Below are 16,329 nucleotides of genomic sequence, written 5' to 3'. Positions count from 1 at the left end.
TTTATGGATTTTCATTTGCATTATACTTGTTTAACGATGATTCTGAAAATTTTGTTTATTTTTGCGTAATTTAATAATTACAAAATTTGTATTCATCAATTTGAATCTCATTCATGAGCCGAAAAAGGTTCGACCATGTCAGCCAAGACAAGGCTCGTCTTGAGACAAGTAAGCGCCGTTTTACCTGTCGTGGCCATAAAAGTAAGATTAAGGCCTATGTCTTGACTCATTTTTGAGATACAGCCAGGCATCGATGTTTTAGAGGCAAACTCAAGACGTAACCAAGTCAAACTCAAGGAGAAGCATTTTTACTCCGGTAGATACGCTAAATAAGGTCCAAATAATTTCTCTTCCACTTTTGCTATAAATGAAAAAAAACTTCGGTAAATATAAATATTATTTTTTGATTTTTTCTCAGCTTTATACGTAAAAATTTGTAAGACAGAAAATGGAATTATCCGAACAGGTTCTTCTAGGTGTTTTTGACTTATATTTAAAATAAGTCGAACAAAGTTTTGACTTTTCCAGAAAAGCCTTTCTTGGACTACACTAATTCATACTTTAAACTGTAGTTCATTTCGATTTATACCCACAAATTTTTCACAAAATGATTTTATTGTGTAATTTGAGAAGTATAATATTTTATCGGTTAATAGCCTAATTAAAAAACTACTTTTAATAGACTCAGACTGCCCGCGTCTCCCAGATCAGGAAGGTATTAGCATACCTCTCATAAATCCTGGACAGGAGCTACCTCAATTATTCTTGGACTTAAGAGCTTCCGGTTCGCTCTCATGGAAGAAAATTAACATTCTTTACGACAACTCCTTCAGTACGTATTACGCAATTTCAAATAAAGAAAATGCTATAATCACTAAATAACAACTATATTTATTTATTTCATTTATTATGAAAAAATAAGTAAATAATCGAATGATGTTCATGCAATTATTTCTTTGTTATCATTTATATTAGCCAGTAACCTGATTTTCGCTTTAGAGCCTATTCAAGAATATTTTTCTTCTCCTGAATAATTTATTTCTGTTATTTTTGTTCAGAACGAGACTCCATTTCTAAAGTTCTCAAAGCTTTGTCAATTGAGCTGCCAAAGAAAAAAGTAACACTGGCTTCGATATCGCTATTTGCAATCAAGTATGAGAAAGATTATCAGACAATGAGGCAGCAAATTATGAAGACCTTAACTGATTTTCAAGTCGACCAGTTAGGAAATTGTTTCATGGCTATTGTAACCGTTGATATGATGAGTGCACTGATTGAAGCGGTAAGAAGTTTACTTACAAAATAATTGGTAAATTTCAATCGCTATCACAATAATATTTTTATATGTATTTTATTCTTTCTGTAAATGGAATATTCATGCAGATTTTCCTAATAATTTTTCAGTTGAATGGCTTTATGAAGAAAGGATTTATTTAACCTGTAAATGACTTTAATAATTAATATTTATTGCTAATACTCATTTTTAGTTTTTTTAATTTACATTTCACCGGAAGGTGTAACAATAATTTCGCAAACGAAGCTTCCTACCTTTTTCATTGAACCACTGAGGTTGAAATTCATGATGAAAATCATGCGAATTATGTAAATTTCTTTCTGATTTTACTATGAATATTAACATAAAGAATAACTAAACATTGTTTCATTTAGCGAAATTTTTATTTTTGAATGTCAAATAAATTTATTTCAATCATATACAATATTATTCATATAATTCTATATTATAGGACTATTATTTTTATTTTTAATTAATTAAACTAAAAGAAATGAAAGGAATGGAATAATATAGACTTAAAAACGGCCGTTCATAAATTATGTTACCTATTTGGGATTTCTTTATCTCACCCACCCCTTCACGTTCACAGCGGACCTCCCCCCCTCCCCCTCCCAAACCACCAAGAAAAGTAAAGTAGCCCGAAATATTCTGTAAAAACAGGATAAATGCGGTAATCTTTCATAAAAAGAGGGGAATGATAGTCATACCCGAGTAAAAATGCTTCGACTTGAGTTCGACTGGGCGATGTCTTGAGTTCGTCTCTAAGACTTCGATGTCTGGCTGCGTCTCAAAACTGAGTCGAGACATAAGCCTTCGTCTTACTTTTGTGGTCACGACAGTTAACACGGCGTTTACTGCTCTCTAGTTGAGCCTTGTCTTGACTAAGGCGACTTTTACGTGTCTCAAGACGAGCCTTGTCTTGGCTGAGATAATCGACGTAAACTTGCCTCAATGCGAAACTTTTTTGGCTCATAAATAAAATTAAAATTTAAAAATGAAAAATTTGTAATTATTAAATTAGTTATTTTGAATTTAAAAATCCAGAATCTATGGGTTTGAACGTGTATAATCCTGGAAAATTTTGTTTAAAAAAATAAAAATTGTGACTTTCTAGAAGAATCTCCTAAGCCCTTAGAAATACTCAAAAACATTTTCATCATCATCGTCAAACAAGTATAATAGAAATAAAAATACGTAAATAAGTTGATTACATAAATTACATTATTTATTACTTTATTATTATTTTATTTATACATTGTATAAAAATATTCAAGATCGTTTATTCATTAACAAAGTTTAGCTTTTATGACAGTCAGAATGACCCTTTTTGTTAGGACAGGTATACACTCGAAGTTATAAACCGCTCGTGTTGGAGTCATACTAATTCGACTAAAGAGATAAATTTATGTCTGCAAGACCTAGAAACTTGTCTCCGAACCATAAATTAAAGTCTGGCTCCATCTCAAAACTAAGACATGCTCAGGTCGAACTTTTCGACATCAGCATGTCTTGATTGGGGACAATTCAAGTCGGAACCAAGTCGAAGGATTTTTATTCGTGTAAGTTCTTTTAAATATAATTGATGCAAATACCATATTCAATTTGATATAAAACACTCTAAATACCTAAGATTTCTATTCAAAATTATCAAAATACTTGAAAACTCAGCTAAATAGATAAATATTTAAACAGGAAAGATGCATTTTGAACAAAATAGTAGAATTTTCAAGTAACAAAGAATATCGTTTGAGCCAAAAGTGGAATTTTCAAATTTTTAATTTCAAAATATATTTTTCACCCGAAAACATTAATTTTCAAACAGTTGAATGCGACTTAATAGATACCTTTTAACCACATAGATTAAAAAGACAAGATGATTTTTGTAACTTAAAGATGAGTTTTCAAGGAACTAAGTGAATTCACTACCAAACAGATGAATTTCCAACTAAAAAAGATAGTTTATAACCACATATGGAATCCTCAAATTTTTATTACCAAAATTATTATTTAGCCAAAATACTAACTATAACCATTTGAATTAAGCACAACAGAAATAATTTTTAACAAAATGTTTGAATCCTCAACCGAATAGATGAATTTTTAACCAAATTACTTAGTTTTAAAACTCAAAAAGCATATTTTTTAAATAAAAATTCAAATTTTCAGTAAAAAACGTATGCAGAAAAAAATGAATTTTCAAACAGTAGAATTCAACACTAAATATAAGAATTTTTAACCAAATAATTCAATCCCCATCAAAAAGTTGAATTTCCAACAATTCATTAAATTGATTAAATAGTTCAATTTTTAACTTGTAAAGTATAAATTTGCAATAAAAAATGATATAATAAAATTTTCCGATAAAAACATTATTTCTTAAGGAAAAATTTTTCAACCAAAAATTTGAATCAGCAGCCACAGAAGTAAACTACTCATAATTCAGTTGAATTTCCATCCCAAGAATATTATTTTTCAGCAAAAAATTATTAATTCTTCACTAAAGAATAGCACGTTGAAAAAAATTATGAAATTTCAACGACGAAGATTAATTTTCTACCAGACAAAGGAATTTTCAACAAAATACATTAATTTAAAACCAAGTAGTTGAATGTGCAAGTATAAAAGATCAATTTTCAATAAAAAACATTAATTTATAATCAAAATACAAATCTCCAACAAAAAATAATATAGTTAAAGTATAAAATAAAAGAATTAATTATAAAAAAAACAATGGTCCACCCAAGAGATGAAAGTTTCCTAAAATGATGATTCGCAAGAAAAAGTATTTTCAACAACAACAAATGATCTTTTATTTAGGAGGATTAAATTTAAAAAATGAAATAGTTAAATTTTTAACCAAGGCCTTGAATCATCAACCAAGAATATGAATTTTTGACCTGGAAAGATAAATTATTAACAATTTTCAACCGAATAGTAAAAATGTTAAACAAACGAGATTCATTCCGAATCAAAAGTAAAATAGTATACTTTTTAAGCAAAAATATTTAGAATTTCTTATGTGGTTTAAATAACTCTGTTCGCATTCAAGCGAAAAAACGAAAAGAAGGGAAAGTTTTTTGTAAGCATGAAAAAGATAATTTTTTTTAAAAAGGCGAAAGGAAGAGAAGAGGGGAAAGAGTAGTTTATGACATGACCGCCCCTCCCTCAAATTGGTAAGGTAAGTAGTTTATGGATCGCCCTCTTATAGTAGAATAAACCAATTGGATATTTTACATTTTTGAAGGCACGCTTATTAAAAATGGTTCATCCTGGCAGTCAATGGCTCTACATATTAAGTGACACCACAAAACGCAAAGCGAACTTGACTGCATTTACTGAAAAGTTAACTGAGGGTGAAAATGTAGCTCTTATTTACAATGCCACGAAATTTCACGATTCTTGCAACGTAATTATCTAATTATAGATTTAGTCAGCAACGACCTACAGATCGTAATGATTACAATATTCATCATTTTTCTTTCAGTCAGGGTTATTTTGTCATGTGAAAGAATTGATGAAAGCTCTCTCACGGGCTTTAGAAGCTGCTCTCCAGAGTGAAATGGATTTATATTCAAAAGTTACTGATGACGAATTTGAGGTCCTCAGACCATCAAAACGCGAAAGAGTAAGAGAGGTTGTTCGATACGCAAATGTAAGTATATATAATTAAATTATTGATAAAAATAATGCAAAGTGAGTTAAACTAATATACTAGGACTGGGAGCGTGGAGACAAATATTTGATAAGAAATATGTGATGTCTTTTTTATATAAAGGCAAATTCAACAGAAAATTTACAAAATATATAATTTGGTTTTTTTATCAAAAGAAGAAAGCTAATTTTTTAATTTTCCGACGGACTTCGAAAAAAGCATCTATTATTTATTATAAATTATTTTGTTGTTTTTATTATAATTTTTTAAAATTTTATTATGGATTATTCGTATATCCAAAAATATAGAATTTTAAAGGAAGACTTTGCGCTTTTTGACAAATGAATGTCAATATTGAAATAATCGTAACTTTGTGGACATTTTTTCTCAAATCCAAAAGAAAAAATGTTCAACCTGCCTGGTTTGAAATGGACTCGTTCTGAAATAATTTTGTTTGCGCTCTATTTGGCAGTGTATGCAAATTTTCAGTTTTTTTCCTACTTTATTAGAAATTATTTAAAAAGTGGGAGGACTGCAAAATCCGAAAAAATAAATATTCTGTGTCTGTAAAATTCTCGAAAAAAAATATTCGAAATAAAAAATTCCTGAGATTATAAAATTTTCGAAATATAAAAATCCCGAAATGGAAAGTTCTCGAATAATAAAATTCCCGACCGTCTATATTATTGCAAAATTTGAAAATTTCCAAATAATAAAATATACGACAAAAATTTTCGAATTATAAAATATGCAATATTGTTGAATTCCCGGCACCAGAAAATTGTCGAATTCAAATAATTAAAAAGATTGTTTTTCTATGAATCATATTTGTTCATTTAATATACAATAGCAGAATATTTGAACAAAAAACATTATATTTTATTTTGAATGCATTTTTTAAAATAAGTATTTAAATTTGAAATAACTCTACTTAAAAAAATATAAATATATTTCTCCAGCAAAAAAAGCAATGCAAGGACCCGACTTTTAATAAAAAAGTGATCATTTAAAAAAGATGTTTGAAACATGTACTTGATTTGAAAAATATTTTTCAATTATTACTATTTTGAATTTTCACAATAATTTTTGAAAATACATTAAATATTTTTAAAAATGTTCCCTGCTCAAAATACTGTATTCGTGTTTTTTAATACAGGGTAGTTTACAATGACGTAAATTATTGTATATAATTTGTTGTCATACTTCAATATAATTCGACCGTAGGAGTTCGAAAATACATTTTTTTTTTAAATGTTCATGTGTGTATGTGCATGTAACTTTTTCTGTTCACCACGTGTCGAAAAGTAAATGAGCTATGATCAGGAAATTTTCACGAATTGTACCTTCAACTGATACTCTGGTCTGATAGGAGTTTGAGCTAGAATGGTGATTTAAAAGATGCATCGATTGCCCAAATTGAAAACCTTTCATGGCTTACCATAATTTACTGATGTTGTGTTTAAATCTTTCAACAAAATTATTTCTCTTCATTAAAAGAGGATTTTTTATATTTGAAACATAACACTATTGCATTTGGTATAATTGTTGGTGTCTTTGACAGGCGTGGATTGATCTATTTATGAACTTTCGATGATCATTCTTGATTCAAAGTTAAGACATTTGAATTAGAATAAAATCAAATTTAAAATTCTATTAAACATCCAACAATTATGTGAATGTATAGAATTCCTGCCAAAAAACCCAAAACCCAAGAAAAAAATTTGGACAACTGCCAATAAAATGCTTCTTTTTTCATAAAAAAAAATTTTTTCATAAAAAAATCTCTGCGAAAAATAAAAAAGAGGACAAAAAAGTAGAAGATAACCAATTTAATCCTCTCTCTTTTATTTTTTATTTATTTCGTCCTTTGTATTTATCTTATTGTCAAGTCACAATAAAAGAACATTTATTAAGTTATTTTATTAATTTGTTAATTTAATTAATTAATTGTATTGTGGTTTGATAATACTAAAAATACAAAAGATAAAAGAAATCAAAAAAGATTGTTCTTTCCTCTTTTTTATTTTTGTCTGGAGTTTTTTTTAGGTTTTTTTTGGATGATGATTTTGTGAATTAAAATAGGAGCATTTTAAGTAGCTGTCTAAATTTGGTCGCTCGATTGTTGGCTTTATTTTCAGGAATTCTATACATTCTTGATTCATCAATAGTTCCTTAGAAACTTTGAAAAAAGAGTGACATTGTTTCTATGAAGAAAGCTTTAGATTTAATTTAGAATATAACATTAAACAAAGTGAAAAAGTTATTCATTGTAAGAGAAAATATCAGTTGACTTCTAGTGGGCTCTTTCATATTCTGAAAATAAAATTGCAGTAAGACAGAAACGTAAACTTGAAAAATATCGAAAGTTTTAAACTTTTTCTTTTGATTGGGAAAAAACTCCCTCTATGAGAAAGCATATTCATTTCATACCGATGAGAAAGAAAAAAATGCTCATAAAATGAGCCCAAATAAACGCAGCCATGTTGAATGCATCCATATTACTTCAGCTGCGGTTTTGAATTTTTTAATAAATAAATCATATTGATTATTAAAGATTGTTTGAATTTTCTAAATTTGGGAGTTTTATAATTCTGTAATTTTGTAGTGTTGGGAATAAGACAGTTTAGTATATTTAATAATTCGGAAATTTTCTGTCGCGAGTTTGATCATTTAGCAATTTCCCAATTCGTAACTTTTATGCCTTATAAATGTTATAATTTCTAAAATTCTTTAGGTTGCTGCAGATGAAATAACTGTTTTTGTTTGAGATAAATTTAGAAAACTATCTTTTCATCTGAAGCAACCATATATTTTAAATATTCTCTTTTTGGGTATTTCACAGTGTCTGGAATTTTAACAAAGTCCCATTTGTATACAAATGCAACTAATATTTTGAAACTTGTAACTGGGTGAAACCGCTGGGACTTAAATTTCACAACATTCTTGCACCAAACCTCGAAAGTAATAATAAAAAATTTAATTCTTTCAGCAGGTTTAAAAAAGCCTTTAATATATCTTTATTATGACTATAAAACGCGCAATAAAAATATGTCCTCCTATTTTGCAAGACAAAAATTATGTAGAACTTTTTTTTAATATTAAATATATATGTTCCTGTGAAAATCTAATAATTGATATTTATGATTTGATGACACTATTTCTCCTGTAATAAAAATTGATCCCATAAAGTAAACTATGATAATTAATAAAAATTATGTGATGGTTTTTTATATGTTTCGAGACACAAGAAACTTTGATTGATTGTGACTGATTGTGTATGTCTGTTAGACGCCGGTACAATATGTGTGTATTTGTGCCTGCCAGGAAGCCCTTGGTGAGGAGAGATCAACATCCGGAGGTAATTGCGGCCAATGTTTATTCTGGAAGATTGGCTCTGCCATCACTTGGGGAAATTCATTTGATTCTGCTCCAGCAGGAAAGGGACAACTAATCGATTCCGGGTCGTGGTCTTCGGGATCAGGATCTAATTTGTCAGAGCCCATATTCCCGCATATTGATTATGGATTCAGGGGTAAATCCTTACCAATCATCACTTATCATGCAAGTTTACTTTACATTATTTTTCTTAAAATTATAAATTTCATACAAATTTTATTTATTTCAGAACAACGCCTATTTTATAAGGACGTCACCGTCTAACGGGGTACCATGGGACATGCGGGATAAATCCGGACACTTGATCTATTAGTTTAGGAGTGTCCGAATTCACCCCACGTGTCCACAGTTACCCCGTTTTGCGGTATATAAGGATTCTATCAGCCCATTCTAAATTATGCAACTGTATTTTGAAAACTTTTTGCAATCCTCCTCTTGTTCGCTACAGATCATCATACACAGCTTGCACCCCCCCCCCCCCCCCGGGATGCCGTCACAAATGCGACCGCACCACCCTCTTTGAGTCAAAAAATTTTCTTTGATTTCATTCGATAAACGGCTAAAATAAAAAGGCAAAACATACAAAAAAATTATATTTGAATAGACTTCAGAATACAAGATCCTTTCAAAACAGGAGAAAGAAGCAGATATTTCACAAAAATAAGGGAATACATTATTTTAAATAAAATTAAGCTATGGGTAAAATATTGAATTCAATATATAACCCTTCAGGTTTCAAGTCAACATATATTGCATGTTCAACAAATAGTTGCATCTTCAAGCCAAAAAGACGAGTTTATGAGGAAAAAGTTGAATTTTCAATCAAAAACTTTTTTACCAAAAAATATCAATTTTAAATCCAGAGGGGCCAAATTTCTATTCAAAAAGGCAACTTTTCCGGTGAACAGATGCAATGTTGCAAAACATGAAATTTTAACGAAATAGTTGAATTTTGAACAAAATTGTTAAATTCTCAAAAACATAGTTAAATGTTTAAACACGTGGTTGAATTTTTAACCTACAAAGATGAACATTCATCGAAAAAATTAAATATCAACCAATTGAATTTACATCCAAATAATTAATCTTTCAAGCGAGGGAAATAAATATGTATCAAAATAGTTAATTTTTAATTAAATAGTTGAATTTTCAACCTAAAAAAATGAATTTTAAAATTTTCGACTTTTTAAATTAAAAATAAAAAACAATTTAATGTAACCAAAAAGACAAAAAATATTAAAGCAAACAGTAGTACTTTTAGCTCCAAAGGATTAGATTTCAACAAAAAGAGACAAATTTTCAAGCAACAAAGATTTTTCTTTCCAGAAAAAGAAAAAATGTCAACCATATTGATGAATTTTCTACTAAAATAATATAATTTCAACCCAAGAAGACGAGTTTCAACGGAAAATCTAAATTTTGAGCCAAAAAAGCTACTTTTTTGCAAAACAGTTGAATTACACAAAAATTAATTTTGAACAAAATAGTTAAAAAAGGAAATAGTTAAATTTTTCGCCAGGAAACCTGGTTCACAATACACAAAAAAAATAGTGTTCAATGAAATAGTTGAATTTTAAACCAAGAAGAAGAAGAATTTGCGACAAAATAATTACATTTTCATTCGAACACTTGAATTTAAACTAAAAACAATCAATTTTGAACCAGAAATGTAATAGTTAAATTTTTAGTGAAAACAAATTTCGAACTCATAAATGAATTTTCAACAAAATAGTTCAACTAGGTATGACAGGGAGGAATACGTAAAAATTTTTGTCTCAATTTGTGACGGCGAAGGGGGCAGCGTCAAATATTTTTTATTTTTTCTTTCAAGATAACCCAAATTTATAGAATCCAATAAGAAAATTTAACTTGCTTTTGTCTAAAGATATTTATTTTTAATTGCAAAGTTCACTATTATAATTTTTTCTCAGAATTAATCTATTTCGGAAAAAATTTTACTATGTAGTTGGAAGTATGACCACTTTGTTAAAAATTTATTTTATGCTTGTTTAAAAACAAATTTTATAAATTAAAAATTTTAGTATTTTATTTTGAAAAAATGTATTAATTTTAATTTTAAAATTTAACTATTAGATTGACAATTAACTTTCTTCTCACCGATTTATATTTTATGACGGAAAGTTTAAGTGTTTTGTAGAAAATTCAACTATTTATTTGAAAATTCTTTGGTTTAATATTTTTGTTCGAAAAATTAACTATTTTTTAAAAAAATTGCCCTTCCTTTTTTTATATTAAAAATTCAATTGTCTTTTAAAAACTTCTTTTTCTTGGCTTGAAAATCAAACTATTTGATTCCAAATAGTAACTGTTTTTAGTGAGGTTTATTTTTTTTGTTTAGAAATTCAACCATTTATTTGAAAATTCATCTTTGAGTAATTAAAATTCAAACTATTTGTTTTAAAATATAACTATTTTGTTCAAAAATGATTTCTTTTAACAAAACTTTCAACTATATGGTAGGAAATGCAACTATTTTGTTGATAATTAACTTTTTGTTGAAAATTCCACTATTTAGATTTAAAACGACTGCCTTAATCATCTTGTTGATAATTGAACTATATTGCTAGAAATTCAACTTTTTCGAAAATCCAACCGATTTGCTGAAACTTTGTGTTTTTGGATAGAAAATTCGTTCGTTTGGGTTGGAAATTCATCTTTTTTATTTAAAACTTCTTTCTTGACAAATTATTCCTCTTAGTTGGAAATTCTATTTTTTTCTGAATAAATCATTTTACTGGCTTGAAGATTTAATTATTAGGTTCAAAATGTAACTGTTCTTGGTCGAAGTTTAATTTTTTTTTTCAAAGTTCGACAATTTTTTTGAAAATTCAACTCTTTATGCTAAAAATTCAACTAATTAATTAATAATTCTACTATTTTGTTAAAAATTAGTCTTTCTTGACTTAAAGTTAGACTATTTAGTTGCAGATGTAACTTTTTGATATCAAATTATTTTTTTCCTAACATTCAACTTTTTAGTTAAAAGAAAAACTTTTTCGTTAAAATCCATCTTTTTATCTCTAAAAGTCCATTTTTTCCTAAAACATTTTACTTTCCTAAATATAAAATCTCTAAACGATATTGCCGATTTCGATTGTCACAATACTCGATTTTTTTGCCATTTGCATGTGACACGAGGCGCCAGTAGGTTAGACAGCATTGGAAAATATTGAAAAAATTGTCACGATTGCTCGTTCTTTGATAGCTAAACGCGTGCGACAGAGCAAAAATATTTTTGGACCGAGGCTTCCGTGAGTTAGACAGTAATGGAACGTTACACGTGTTTTCTTAAAGTTAATTATCCCAACCTAGCTGCCTTGATCTGCGCTTGCTTGGATTTGAGTGATGTTAATTGGCTACGCTGCGGGTCTGTACTAGATTTTTAAATACGTAGGCGAACTAGAGCCAATGAGCGCCGCACAGTTTAAGCATGCGCAAGTATTTTTGGATCACTGTTGTGAATAATAATCGAATCAAAATTTGAGGTCGATAATACGAATCAACGCTTCTCCTTTTCCACCACCTTGCCACCCGTACCGCCGCAATAGTGCTTTTCATTTAAGATCGGAACCTTAGGCACCACCATGGCACTTAGCGGGCATTTAAAAGTTGCGAACATATTTTTGGTAAAATGTACACTATCGTACCTAATTTTAATGTAAAAGTGAGTGAAAATGATGTGACAGGTGCTGAAGTATTGCATAAAAAGGTGGAAAAAAATACCATTTGTCAGTTAAAAAGATGGTTAAAATGCAAAAAAACAATGTACCAAAGGGAAAAGCAGCAACTTTTTGACCGGTATGTGGAATGCAGGTTATGTTTACACTGCGTGTAGTCGTAAGGTTTCAACAGTGGAAAAATAGTTTTTTGCATAAAAGTAAAATAATTTTAATAAAAAAATATATAAAAAGAATGATAAAGCATTTTTAAAGAAATGCACTTGAAAATGAATGGATATATTATCATTATAAGTGGGTTGTCAGTTTTGAAATTCATCTAGCTTGCAAATTACCGAAATAAATGCAAATGCTATTTTTTTAGTTTGAAAATTTTTCTCTGAAAATTCGTACAATAAAAATCATGTAATTGATGAATAAAAATCATGTAATAAATAACATCCTTTATGCTTGAAAAGTACTCGTCACTGCGCGCACATAACCTCACCCACGCATATCACTTTACTGCATTTCGCGCAATTTTTAATATGTCTTTTAAATGAATCCTCGGGAATGTCACCCTTTCGAAATATTAAACAGGGTTTTGTAAATCTAAGAAAATAATAATAGGATTCCAAGAAGGACTTGCACCGACTGTCACTTTTGCACTTTCCAAAACAGGACTTCTTGTGTGCGCCAAACTTTTTTCTTTTCAATGGATTTTTTCCTGGCATATTAGACATTTATTTTTTGGGAAGTTTTTTTCACTTCCAATTGTTCGAAATAGTTTTTTTCGTCAATGTGTACTATTCCCACATACGAGGTGTGTTCAAAAAATAAGCTGACTTTATGGTTTTCTTAAAAAATATTCATTTATTCCTCAATGTTTGTGTTGTCTTCTTCAAAGTAATCCCCCTCAGATATAATACACTTGTGCCAACGCTTTTCCAATCATCGAAGCACTTCTGATAATCATTTTGTGGTATAGCCTTGAGTTCTTTCAGTGATGCAGTTTTTATCTCCTCAATCGTTGAAAATCGATGTCCTTTCATGGGTCTCTTCAGTTTTGGAAAAAGAAAAATGTCACTGGGGGCCAAATCCGGTGAATATGGAGGCTGAGGCAAGACTGTGGTGCTGTTTTTGGTCAAAAAATCTTTCACAAGCAACGATGAATGAGCAGGTGCATTATCGTAATGCAAAAGCCACGAATAGTTTTTCCAAAGTTCCGGACGTTTTTTGTGTATCGCCTCTCGTAAGCGGCGCATAACTTGAAGGTTATGCTTCTTATTGACCGTACGACCATGTGGTAAGAATTCCTGATGCACTACGCCACGGTAATCAAAGAAGACAGTGAGCAAAACCTTCACATTTGACCGAACTTGACGTGCTTTTTTCGGCCTTGGAGACTCAGGATGCTTCCACTAAGACGATTGGGGTTTAGTTTCGACGTCATAACCATATATCCACGATTTATCCCCAGTTATAACCCTTTTGAGAAAATCAGGATCATTATTGACTTCATTTAACATCTCCTGAGCGATGGTCATGCGATGGATCTTTTGATCAAAATTAAGCAGTTTTGGAACAAATTTCGCTGACAAACGTCTTATGCCCAAACCTTCTGAAAAGATAGTATGGCATGAGCCAACCGATATGCCAACATCTTCAGCAACTTCTCTGATGGTAATTCGGCGATTTTTCAACACCATTTCTTCGACTGCTTGAACGTTTTGATCTGTTGTTGACGTGCTGGGACGTTCAGGGCGAGGTTCGTCTTCGACATACTCTCGACCTTCTTGGAACAGCTTGTACCACTTATACACATTTTTTTACACAGAGTAGACTCATCATATGCAACTGTAAACATTTCAAGAGTTTTAGAGCACTGGATTCCATTTTTCACACGAAATTTAATGCAAACTCTTTGCTCCATTTTTTCGAAAGAAGAAAATCGCCGAGCACACCAAACCCTTCTAACCTTTTACGCCTCTGCCAGAAAAGCAACACGAGCTATATAGTCAAAACTGTGAACATATGATCGTGAGGAGTGTACCTACACAACAAAACAAAAAATTTAAAACTTGAATTGCGTAGCCCGCGAAAATTGAAAAGGCTTCTTACTTTTTGAACACACCTCGTACGTGTCAGTGAAAAATTGACCTCAACTCACATGGAAGTGTTATATATTTTTCGCGCTTGCGCAATGTCTTTTTCTCAAATGAAATCAAAGGTAATAGGATTTTAACCAATTTTATATTTTCTGGTAGAAAATTAAATTAAAATATTTTATTCCAAATGAGCTTTATTATTTAAAATTAATTTACCCCTAATATTGATGAATAGCATTTATTACCATTTTGTAACTCACGTTGATGATGATCATATTCTTTAAATAATGAATTTTGCATGTTTAAACCAAAATTCTTATAAATCGATTCAGTAAAATTTTTGCACGCGCGTTATAATAATCAATTTTCATATAGGTAGAAAAACACACGTAATAAGCTTGTTGCCACTTGGCAAACGCTCCCCTGAAAATCTTGGTCAACTGTCCCCTTTAAAATCTTTCTTTAAAATTGAACTAATAATTATTATATTTCAAATTACTTTGAAATTAGTAGAATTGTTTATTAAAAATAACACTTTAAACCAATAAATACTTGAAAACTGATCATGTGGGGTGAAGGTGTTGTGAAAAATGTGGTTTACGGAGGCAGATGGAGGGGAAAGTTGTTATAACTGTCTTAAAGAAAAATAGTCTTTTGTCTTAAAAGTTTAAGGATTTTTGTTTAAATTTGAATCTCTTATGGAAAATTAATCTTTATGATTGAAAATTCGTATCCTTATTTTTATAATGTATCTCTTGTCAGCATCTGCATTCGTTGAAATATCAAATGTTACGTTTCCTATCGAAAATCCATATTTGCAGGTTAAAAATTTAACTACTTTGTTAAAAATTTACATAATTGTTCGAAAATTCAACTCTGGTTAAAAATTTCAATAGTTTATTGAAATTTTTTTAAGATGTTCACCACTACGTTTTTATTGGGAATTCTTTTTTTTTTTTAATGCAACCCTTTTTTGTTAAAGTTTAAACTATTTTTATTCAAATTTGGCCATTCAGTTTAAAATTTATATTTGTAGGTTGGAAATGTAAGTATTTGGTTAAAAGTTAAACTATTTAGTTGTAAATGCAAATCTTTTATTAAAAAGCCAAATTTTTAACAAAACCGTTTACACTGAAAATGAAAAAATTTTATTTTCAGTTTTAAAAAATTAACGAATTTTCAACCAAATAGTTACATTTTCATCCAAACACCTAACATTTTAACAAAATAGTTAAACTTTTAAATAAGTAAACAAATTTCAAACCAAAAACTAAATAATATGATTATTTTAAAACATTGACAGCTGAATTGAACCAAAAACTGCATTTCAAGAAAATTTTTAAGTTTTTAACCAGAGATAAATTTTTAACTATAATAATGAATCTTCAACCAAAAAAATTAATTTTTAAAAGGTCTTTTAACCTCAAAACAATAAGAGAAATGTTCAACAAAAAAGATTAATTTTCAACCAAAGAAAGAAAGAATTTTTAACAAAAGAATTAAATTTCCAACTAAAATGATGAATCTTTAGCACAAAAAATATACATTTTCACTCAATTAGTTTAACATTTAACCAAGTAGTCGAATGCAAACAATTTTCAGTCAAGACAGAAAAAAATTCAACTAAATTGTTGAATATTTTCGACAAAAAATTTCAAAAAACTGTTCCCTTACACTGAAAAAAATGGTTAGTTGCGACAAGAAGCTCCTTATTAGTAGAGTTGGTATAAGCTACAACAACTACTTCGAGGGTAACAGTAACTAACCAGTTTTGTACGGCAACAAGTCGCCGTTAGTCCTCCTATGAAGGTTACATTAGTAAGGATAGTAATTGTAGTCACAATAAATAAATTAGTTACATTTACCAGCAATTTATTTTCCAAGAAATAAAAGTAGTAAAGGTTACGAGTTTTTCCCCTTGGCGATATTGGCAGAACTGAAATATGAGCAGTACTGCCAACATTCGCATCGAAATATCGCGTCATGTTTTCGATGATCGCCATTTTAATCTGAACCTTTACGTATAAAGTGTAAAAACGTGGAAAATATTGAAGAGCATCGTATAGATCCTTAGGGCGTCCTCTACGACCTACGCCTAGTCCCTAGGGCACCTTTTCACGCAGGTCTGTTTTGAAATAATCTTGGAATGAATATATTTCATAGGATTTATTTTTAGTTACTTTGTTATATTGAGTCAAATTT

At 29.5% G+C, this 16,329-nt stretch overlaps 1 protein-coding gene across 1 annotated transcript in view; it reads left to right on the top strand.

Moving 5' to 3' along the window:
* The window catches only part of LOC117182894 (ionotropic receptor 93a), a 63,965-nt gene that overhangs the window by 14,615 nt on the left and 33,021 nt on the right, over positions 1-16,329 (top strand). The window contains exons 5-9 of the mRNA XM_033376009.1: positions 683-832; positions 1,059-1,282; positions 4,539-4,700; positions 4,779-4,946; positions 8,271-8,507. Coding sequence (XP_033231900.1) covers positions 683-832; positions 1,059-1,282; positions 4,539-4,700; positions 4,779-4,946; positions 8,271-8,507 — 941 coding nt within the window. The remainder of the gene's footprint in view (positions 1-682; positions 833-1,058; positions 1,283-4,538; positions 4,701-4,778; positions 4,947-8,270; positions 8,508-16,329) is intronic.

This window comes from Belonocnema kinseyi, chromosome 2 (assembly GCF_010883055.1).
Source record: "Belonocnema kinseyi isolate 2016_QV_RU_SX_M_011 chromosome 2, B_treatae_v1, whole genome shotgun sequence".
Lineage (NCBI taxonomy): Eukaryota > Metazoa > Arthropoda > Insecta > Hymenoptera > Cynipidae > Belonocnema > Belonocnema kinseyi.
The sequence above is the reverse complement of the archived record's forward strand: the minus strand, read 5'-3'. Positions and strand labels throughout refer to the sequence as shown.